The sequence below is a fragment of the Prunus dulcis genome, unplaced genomic scaffold (assembly GCF_902201215.1).
Source record: "Prunus dulcis unplaced genomic scaffold, ALMONDv2, whole genome shotgun sequence".
In the NCBI taxonomy this organism is placed as follows: Eukaryota; Viridiplantae; Streptophyta; class Magnoliopsida; order Rosales; family Rosaceae; genus Prunus; species Prunus dulcis.
The window spans coordinates 28,697-39,329 of NW_023010151.1; the positions used below are offsets into that span (position 1 = coordinate 28,697).

The window sequence follows — 10,633 nt, forward strand, 5'->3', positions numbered from 1 at the left end:
AAAACTCAAGTCGTGCTGCGGTTTCAACTGTTTTGAAATTCAACCTCTGTTTCTATAACTGGTAAATAAGCAGCACCGACTTATAAAACTATTACTGTAATTATCGNATTCGAAACCATAATAAAACTTACTCAAGATCAAATAAGGAAATTTATTCGAATAAACTTATTTATAAAAACTCGTTTATATAAAAATCAATATAAAATCAATTATAAAATCTTATTTACGGAAAACCTCAACATAACTCATTTAATAAAATAATGCCTGAAAGAAAGNCCACTCACAGATGGTCCGAGCTAATTTGACCCTTTGAAGGTTCCTCCTGCTGATCGGCTGGACCTCTGATGNCTGATTATCAAGAATAGTAAATCACTAAACCGCTGAATAAAGGAATTAATTTAAACACCCTGCCCCCGGCTCCTAGAAATACGNGCGTTCAAATTCAAATTCTTCCTAAACCCACAATAGCCCTTTTCAGACACTTGGACCAGTTTTAAAAGGTCCAATGCTCAGCTAAGCGATNCCCTGCCCGATCGGCCAACCCGGGACCCCGTGGGTCCACGGTCTCTGATGGCCAATCTAGGGTTCCCTGAAGGTTTCTCATAGGATGGGAACCATGTTCTGCGAATTTGGTCCGAATCGGACGGTCGGATTGACCAAAATCGCGTTATCGCTTAAAACCCTAACCCTAGCCCCAGGGTTCGCGATTNCGGAGTATCCGGGACTCCGATTCACAATCCGTCGAATCCTACGCGATCCTGGAGTCACGTAGACCGACATATCCAAAATTCAGCGCGATCCAACGATTACACGACACTGCACCCACGGATCGCGCGATATGGAAAATCCGTTCGGGGCTCAANCGGACTCCGAATCGAGATCCGCGAAATCCCACGCGCTCGTGACGACACGAGGACCTCAAAACTGGCCAGAGCCATGCCACTACCCTGGCCCACGCGCCGCCACACGCGCGGGGCAGATCGGGTGCCCAAAGCGATTCGGGTGTGCCGAAAAATCGTGGAACCGAGACTCCAAACTCCTACCCTAGGTAAAACACCCCATTTGGAGTCACGTTTGTTCTTGGACCACCCCCAAAAAGTGGCCGGAAACAGTAGTTTCGAAGGGCCAAAGTTTCGGCCAAATTTCAAATTGTAAATCGAACAACCTAGAGATTGAATTGATCTAAACCCAGATAACCAGCAGATAGAGCACGAAAAATAGATGAAAATCCATACCTCACTCGACTGATTTGGTTGAGAAACGGAGGAGATCGAGCGGCTGGAAGTTCGGATGGCATTCGGACGAACCGTCGACTTCCATGGCAGATTCCGGCCGATTCCGGCCACGGCAGCGGCGGAGGTGGGTAGGGAAACGTCGGNCGTCGTGTGCTGGTTCGTTTGGCACCGGTCTCNGAGATCAACTCCAAGCGAGGCGACCGGTGCGACTTCGGNAAGGGAGGAAGGTCGCGGGCGAGGGCAGCTGCGGGGGAGAGAGAGAGAGCTGACGGGGGAGAGGAGAGAGAGAGCTTTAAAAATCTGACTTTTTGACCAAATTACCATTTTGCCCCTCGCGGTTTTTAGACCATAACTTCTTCGTTACGGNTCCGATTCGGGTCTACTCCGTGTCTACGAATTCCTCTCGCCGCGCTCTACGCAATGGCGTAGGCGAAAGTCCCAAATTCTTTCTCGATCAAAACGTCAAATTTTCCCCCTTAAAAATAATGCGAGGGCAATTTGGTCATTTCGCTAAAAGATATTTTCTTTACTTTTTAGATATTTTCTTCCTTTTTGGATATTTTGTTCTGGGTTCTTACAATGCAATGCATTTCCTTCTCATTTTTTGTGATAAACTCATAGATAATTGACTAAATAAACATTCTCCAAAGTTTCAATGAAAATTTTCAAGTTTTTCTTACAATTTCCGTGGTTTTTATTCAATTTTTATCGATAGCGATAATATCCCGATATTTCCATCGAAATTTCCATATTTTTGGACTACCGATATTTCCGATATCATCGATATTTTAGACCTTGTTACTAACAACCTGAACAAAAAATTCACATAAAATTTAATGAATTTTCTATTGTGTTATTAGTTGAGGGTAACAAAACAGTACACAGTGCTAAGAAAGATTTTTCCCAATAAGACAAAATAAACTAGAACTTGCCCTGGGTAAACAAAAAAGTAAATGGTGCTAGCTGGTACTATTTCTTTATTCATAGTTGACTACAGCCATGAAAATCAGTGACGGTCCAATGCAAATTGCTGGAACATTTATATATTTTATAGGGAACTTACACGTGAAGAAGCTTCTATGTGGTCCAACCCAAAAATTTGTTGAAATTGATTTAATTCAGGCATCATGAAGACCTACTTAAACACGTAAAATATTGTCAATGGGGTCTAGCCGAATGAAAAAAGACCTTGACATGTATATCTGAGATTTCAAATTCGAACTCCCATGACATATTGGTTGTGTGTGTGAGAAAAACCCTCTCTCTTATAATTTAGAGTATCGCTTATAAAAAAAGAAAAGAAAAAACACTTAAGAAGGCTGATGATATTGGTGATGATCTCGTCTCATGTAACTGATCAACATCATATGAATTTATGCACTTCAAAGCAGTTTTATCTGCCTGCTGGACTTTAGGTGCAGTACTCTGAGTCTTCATTTTAGTGTGTAAGTTTTCATATGCCTTAGTTACTTAAAGAACTCCATAACCCAAAAGTTACAGACAAAACATTCATATCTGATGCCACTAAATCCAGCACCAGTTGCCAGGGCCATGAATTCTTGTTCACTCCTCTCCTTCCCTCCCGGATTTTGAGTCATCATCAACACATCAAGCTGGGAAGTGGTTTTCGTAGCAGTGCTAGTCTCTGGCATAGCTGGAAGAAGTGCTTCCACAACAATCACTTTTCCATTGTCTGGAATAGCTTTGTAACAATTCTTCAACAGCTTTAGGCAGTGCTCATCGCTCCAATCATGAAGTATCCACTACAAACAAATGTGTCAGAAGACAAGTAGAACAGCTTCATATATTTAGTTACCATTCTTAAACTCAAACAAGAAAACCAAAAATTTAATGCTTGAGAAATCCAAAAATTTAATGCTTGAGAAATCCAAAAATTACCTTCATAAAAATGGCATCCCCACTTGGAACACTAGCAAACATGTCTCCTCCAACATGTTCCACACCTGCAAAAAAAAATATTTAACTTCCATTTTATATGTTGCTGCATACCACTTCCGATGAAGCAAAAACTAAGATTTCACATTGAATCAAATAAATTAAAGTCCTACCAGGATAGGAAGGGGCATGATTTACGACATGGGGCAAGTCGAAATTGATACCCTTTATATGTTGATATCTAGATGTGATCAGATTAAGGGTCACTCCCAAACCACCACCAACATCAACAAGTTGTGTGAGGTTCTTGTCTTCAAGACCCTTGTAGATATGAAGAAGTTTCTTGATGACAATGGTGGTGTGGTTAAACATTGCTGTGTTGAACACTTGATTAAACCTGGGGTCCAAACCTGGATACTCAAAAGATTGCATGCCATGGACCCTGTTAAATGGAATTCCTCCTTCAACAACTGCATCTTTCAGTTGAGACCTGTGAATTTATTATGTGTAGAAAGTTGGAATTAGATACCCTATTGGCTATTTGTATTATAATTAGCACAAACTATGTTGTTTGTTTCTTTGATTTGGGGAACTTCATAAAAGTTGAATTATATAGGGCCTTCTTCTATTATTGGGTGGACCATTTATAATTTTAATAGTTATTTCCCTAACCAAGATTCCCAGACTGACTTTAATTATGTCATTTTAAGGAGTGAGATTGTCTATAAATATGCGTATAATAGCAAGTCTGTCCCCATACACCCAAGTTCAATCATTTTCCAGTAGTTTTCTGGTTTCCCCATTATACTAATTTTAATATAATCATGTGTAATGCATGTGCCAATATGTTAATCAAACTTAAATATATATAAAAACATAAGTAAAAAAATTAAAAATAGATGAATAAAGGAGGAAAGGAAAGAGGATATAATTAATTAGTGGTAGGTTAAAGAGAGCTTAAACTAACCAGCTTTCCATGAAGACCCTGTCTTGAATCAATGTCAACAAGGGCCCCAAAGAACCACCTTCTTCATCATTCACAAAGTACTTAGACACAGGGCCAAGGCTGTAGACCCTCTGAAAATCAGACCCACCATTCGCAGCAACAGCAGAGCAATTAAGAACAGAGTGGCTGGTGAGGAGCCTGAGGATTCTATCCACCATCATGGGAGCCTCAGGGTTCTTTGTGCCAATCTTGGCTGCAATCTCAGACGAAGAGAGCTTGGCTCCTGGACCCTCTCTGGCTATGATGTCAAAAACCCCAAACTTAATTGCTGATTGCAGAGACATGGACAGCGCAGAAGAACCCACCAGCTGCATGGCATAACAGAAGCTTTCTTCTTCCTCTTCCTTAGTAATTTCATCCTCAGGCTCAGCATGATTTATTTTGGGATGGCTTTTTCTCTCCAATGAAGAAGCCATTGGACTGTCTATATGTTTACGTTCTGAAACTCATTGCTAGTGGAATGGGTTTACTTATAGCCAGGAAACATAACATACAATTCACGTGGCTCTAGTATATAATATTACGACAGCTGGAATACCAATTTAGTACTATATTGTTAATATTTAGCTTAGTTGAGACTCAATATTGTATTTCAATTATTCGGACTATCTATTTTTAAGTATTCCCTCAAAGATTATCTCAATTAAATAATTGTCATTTTAATTTCATTTTTGTTCATCACAACTATATGTCTTAATGTTTTTAATTTATTATGATCTTTTAAGTAAAATTCGTAGCAAGCCACACAAAATGTCAATTACATCATGTTATTCCGAGAATCCGTCAATAAAAAGAGACTTCTACCTAATATGTTATCTTTATTATAACTTTTCCCAAAGCGACAATGTATCATCACGGATGGTATATGTCTATATGGTAACCAATTAACAAACAACTTTTACCAAAAGGGTAGGTGTTGAGCGATTGATGTGATGAATCGACAAAGTGGCAGTGCCACCGAAGGACCCCATAGCATGATGAACACCTAAACTATGTTTCACGTGGTGGTACTTTATTTGTGGATTTCGGAAGGATGATTTTTAGAAATTGATTTTTATTTTTACAGATTATTCATCAAGAAAGATTGTCAGTAGCATGACTTAAACTTAAGTTTGAATAACAAAGAAAAACAATTCTTACCAACTCAATCAACTCTCGTTGACAATGCCAAGCTCTCTTTAGAGGCTCTATGCACAGCTAGCCTTAAGTTTGTTCTATTTTTTTTCTTTCACATGATATGCCCTATTTTATTTCTTAACAATTTGATAACAAAGACCCAAAGCACTGAAATTGCAGTTATTATTAATTAATACTAGTAATTAGAAGGTTTGAGAGTGTTCAACAACAACAGCATGGGAAGAGATTATTGAGAGCTTAATGAAATGATTAAGCATGAGAGGTAGTCTTAAACAAGTCCAAAGAGGATCGAGTGTTGAGGCCTCTGTCCCAGAATTTATCATAGAACTCAGCATAGGTAAAGCTCCTGTAAAGGGGAGGATGATGATCATCAACAAGTTGGGGGGCTGGCTCCATCACAGCATCATACGATGGGCAATAGAATGTTGGGATGGAGATCCTTTCCTTATCGCAATTCACCACTGCTCGATGGAGTACACTCTTATAACGATCATTACTGACAACCTGAACAAAAAATTCACATGTGTTATTAGTTGAGGGTAACAAAACAGTACACAGTGCTAAGAAAGATTTTTCCCAATAAGACAAAATAAACTAGAACTTGCCCTGGGTAAACAAAAAAGTAAATGCTGCTAGCTGGTACTATTTCTTTATTCATTGTTGACTACAGCCATGAAAATCAGTGACGGTCCAATGCAAATTGCTGGAACATTTATATATTTTATAGGGAACTTACACGTGAAGACGCTTCTATGTGGTCCAACCCAAAAATTTGTTGAAATTGATTTAATTCAGGCATCATGAAGACCTACTTAAACACGTAAAATATTGTCAATGGAGTTTAGCCGAGTGAAAAAAGACCATGACATGTATGTTTGAGATTTCAAATTCGAACTCCCATGACATATTGGTTGTGTGTGTGAGAAAAATCCTCTCTCTTATAATTTAGAATATCGCTTATAAAAAAAGAAAAGAAAAAACACTTAAGAAGGCTGATGATATTGGTGATGATCTCGTCTCATGTAACTGATCAACATCATATGAATTTATGCACTTCAAAGCAGTTTTATCTGCCTGCTGGATCTGGCTGTATTGTATATGCTTATTTTTGTGACTCAGATCTCTGCCACTTCCTGCCCTAAACACTATTTTCGACCCTTCATCATTTTAATGGCTATCCACACTTGTCAGTCATGCAAGCCAATGGTACATACGTGTCAATTTAACCTTGTAGTGTGAGTCGTGTGTCAGCGCCCGTGACATAATTCAATCTATATACGAAACTCATCATCACTGGTTGAGATTGCGTCACGGGTCGAATTCTTTCCTATAATCCTTTTCTAAGCCTAAGCTTTCTGATATGGCTTCCAGAAGTCTCTCTGCTAATCCTTTGACATTCCTGCAATACTCAGCCACATCTTCCCTGCAAAATTTCAAATCTAATTAGAGAAGGCTCTTAATTTGCCAAATATTTGACATGTTAGGTTTACCTAATCAATATAGATTAACAGTCTCATAACATAATTAACATATTAAGTGTACGTTACATTATCATAAGTATTTGTCGGACAACATAAATTTCGAACGCCCGACCTGAAAGACGGAGGGTTGGAGGGCCATTCATGCATGTAGTCCTCGAGAGGGTAGCAATGGAGTCTCAAGTAATCTCTCCAGCTAGAGACCTCCTCAGTTTTGACATTGAAACTGGTGGACAGTCTTGTGGTCTTCAACGGGTCTTCGGAGAAACACTTGAGCCTTTCACTTTCTGGCAGATGAAAAAACTCCCTTGCTACTTTCAACATGTTGTCGATCACGGCCTCTTCAATTGCATGGTTTTGGACCTCAAATATTTTAATTTTACAATGAAATAATTAAATTACATTTTTACCTTAATTAAAAAGAATTTATTAATAATGCGTGCTTAATTATGTGTTACCTGAAAGAAACCATAATTTTGGCAGGCAAGGCCTATCTGGTTGATTATTTCATGGCACCTCGAACCGTCGAAACCGTGGAGATTGATGAGAGGGATAGAGTGATCGGAGGGCTGGACTTGGTCGAGACTTGGACGATCATGTACAGGCCGGACATAGTTGGAGGGAACACAAGTCACACCAGAGGCAAGATCGGATAATAATTTGGCAGCCATTGTTGTAACAACACAAATTTTCAAAGTTTTCAAGGATCCCTGCTGCTGCTTGCGGTTTGATCTCCAAATATTTCTTTAAGTTGGGTATGGTGGCCCTGTGCGGGAGGAAAGGTAATAAGGTGGTCAGTGAATATCTTCAAACGAAAAAAAAAATAAAGAAAATAAAGAAAAAGACAAGAGAAATAAGTGAAGGGGTGGAATTACAGGATCCTCTTGTGTGTTTTTCTACTTTGAGATATAATGTTACATGTATCATATTTACTGATCGAATCCGTTATTAATTCAAAATCCGATAGATGTAAGATGTCATAAGATTTCAAATTAATGGTACAAAGTATAGTTTTATTCTTTAATATTATTGCATTCTCATTGGCTTGCCAAATCTGAATATTGTATTTTATATGTAACCTTAGGCATGAATGAATGAACAAGTTTGGCAATGTTTCTATACAAAACCAGAATAAGTATTTAATATTGCTAAACAATCTAGAAAGAGAACATTTCAATGATCTTTTTAGGTAATTTTTTAGTTTAGTTTCAATTGCTATAGAATCTAGTAAGAGGATATTTCAACGAGTTTACAAGTAATTTAATACTTTAGTTTCTATTTCTGTTTCTTTGAGCCTATCCTATCTCTTTTAGAATTATTCTATAATTGTGGAAAATTCATGAGCTATTCTTTAATTATTTATTCATAGCTCTTATTCTAAAGTTATTAATTCGCAATTTTTAAAATTCAAATGAATAATGCTACTCTTATAATCTTTTGTACCACATTTTCATACCATATTGTGTGGCAGATGAGATGAATAACTACATCAATTAAAATTAATTTTACATTATCATTTCTTTTATGATTTATTGACACTTGTTAATTGATGTAGATATCCACTTCATTTGCCACATAAGGTAGTATGAGAATGTGGTATACAAATGTCGTAAGAGTAGTATTACTCTTTGTAAATCTCGCATCTTTGGGTGCACTTCATTATCCAACTGGTTGTAATTAACAAATCTCCACTTGCAAAAAAAATCTTTAAATGGCGACTCAGAAAATGAATGATTATGAGTAATCAAAACAGGATGGTATTATCCTAAAATCAAAGGTTTTAAAAAAATATATATATATATATATATATCTTTTTGGTATGTTATATAGAGTTATTTGACAAACATTACCAAATTTTTAATTAATTCCGCCTTTCCATTCAACGCTAACTCCAAAGACCCTTTCCAAGTTCTAACCGCACTTCATCCGTCTCAACTTCATGTTTTTTTTATTTGACCATAAAAACATCCTGTTTTTCAACACTTTACACTCCTCCCCCTATTCTACAATTCGACCACATAAGTACGCTCTCACTTTTTGACCCAAATTATTTTAGAAGCATCTAAAAATTGTAAAAGAAAATTCAATTCAGCCGCTTCAAATAGTCCATGGCACCAGCTAGGGATGGCAGTAATTCTCGCGGGGGCGGGTCTTTGACCCTAATGGGAGGAGATTTCGAGGCAAAATGGGTATTGGGTATGGGGATTCCCGAACTTGAAAAATCCCCGACGGGTATGGGGTGGGGATGGTATTGACGTCCCTGTCCCCGAACCCAGTCTGAATATATATATGTTTATATTTAAATAAATAAATAAATAAATATATAATTATAATATTTATGTTTAACCCTAAGTTAACCTCCATCTCCTAATTTTTTCTAATCTTCTCTAGTCTCCAACCGCACCTCTCTCTCTCTCTCTCTCTCTCTCTCTCTCTCTCTCTCTCTCTCTCTCCCTCTGCTCGCATGTTTACGTATCAGTAATGGAGAAAGTAAGGAATCAGAGAATTCAGGAATCAGGGAAGTATTGAATAGGTATGGAAAGAATCATTCCCATTAAGCTGTTTACTAAACATATGAAATTAGCAAAGGAGTAAGGTTGATTCCCATTTTTATTGTTTACTAATTTTCATGAATCAGAATCCAAATTAATTTGATTACTAAAATGCCCTGTACATTTTCACCACAACAAATATATAATTCTCAAATTGGCTAAGGAGACCAAACTAATCCTGCAGCAAACTAGTAAGATGGTGTAAACATGAGGAATCAATGTGTTAAACAAGATGAACATCAAAAGCCTAATTCAATGATAATTTTAATAAAACATTTGTCCATAGCCAATTTCAAACAAAAAAAAATAAACTCCAATAACACCTTGGAGTGTCTTTGAACTTCTTGGCGTAAGTTTTTATTTTTATTTTTAGGGTTTGAGGTGTTTTGGAATTATGGTAAAATGGTAAGGGTATTTTAGGAAGTTAATAAGGGAAAACAGGAATGGGAATCGTATCGACTACCTCCCCCTAGTTGATCTGATACCTAATTTTGAGGGGATGTGATTACGGATTTTGAGGTAGGGTCCACTTATTTTTTCATTCCTGATTGCAAGTAAATGCAAGGGAAGTCAGGAATGAAAATCATTCCCTTTCCTTCCATACCCATTACTGATACGTAAACATGCCAATTCTTCCTAATCTTCTCTGTATCTCTAGTCTCAAGTCTCTTTGTATTTAAATTGTATCTCAAGTTTTGATTATAAGTCCACCGTAATCTTATATATATATATATATAAATGCATGAAACAAATTAATGAATAGATGAAAATAGATGCAATTAAAAATAGCATTACTCAAAATACTCAAAATATTATTGATAACTTGATAACTTGCAGAATGCAAAACACTTACAAAATCTTTGTTTCAGCACTTAGTTCTTCAGAGCATTGATACTGAAAGAACTTTGAAACTAAGAAAAGAAAGTGGACTAAATTACATTCTGCTCAACACTAAGGCCGAAGCCGACTTAAATAGGCAAATAAAAGTAGACTTAGTAGACTATAGCAACTTTGGATGAATTGGCAACTTCAGATGCTCTGGAAGGTGACTGTAAAAGCACGCGAAAGCTTTTGCTTTTACTGAGTGCTGTGACTTTTACTTTGTCGGGAAATCTGACTAAAGGAGCACGGGCTATCAGACTGTTAAAGCACGGGTCCAATATTTCAAAATGCTTTGTCTCAGGGCTCATGATGTTGGCAACTTTAATCTTCACCCAAATCAAGAGGGCTAAAATCATAGGGGTCTTGGCCATGGATTTGATCATCAGGGGGGTAATCACTCCACCGCATTTTTGGGGCTGGAGTCTTTTGACTGGATGACTTTGGTTG

At 37.4% G+C, this 10,633-nt stretch overlaps 2 protein-coding genes across 2 annotated transcripts; both read right to left on the minus strand.

Moving 5' to 3' along the window:
- Positions 1 to 2,651: 2,651 nt before the first annotated feature.
- On the minus strand, positions 2,652 to 4,637 carry LOC117613038 (caffeic acid 3-O-methyltransferase-like). Its single transcript, XM_034341683.1, has 4 exons — positions 4,099 to 4,637; positions 3,305 to 3,621; positions 3,135 to 3,199; positions 2,652 to 2,998 (listed from the first exon to the last, which is right to left on the minus strand). Exons 1-4 carry the CDS (start codon positions 4,551 to 4,553, stop codon positions 2,702 to 2,704), a joined length of 1,134 nt encoding a protein of 377 aa, XP_034197574.1. The 5' UTR covers positions 4,554 to 4,637; the 3' UTR covers positions 2,652 to 2,701.
- An 886-nt stretch (positions 4,638 to 5,523) lies between these two features.
- On the minus strand, positions 5,524 to 7,533 carry LOC117613037 (protein DMR6-LIKE OXYGENASE 2-like). Its single transcript, XM_034341682.1, has 5 exons — positions 7,211 to 7,533; positions 6,868 to 7,115; positions 6,587 to 6,697; positions 6,256 to 6,361; positions 5,524 to 5,778 (listed from the first exon to the last, which is right to left on the minus strand). The coding sequence occupies exons 1-5, from the start codon at positions 7,421 to 7,423 to the stop codon at positions 5,524 to 5,526; spliced, it is 933 nt and encodes a 310-aa protein (XP_034197573.1). The 5' UTR covers positions 7,424 to 7,533.
- Positions 7,534 to 10,633: the final 3,100 nt, after the last annotated feature.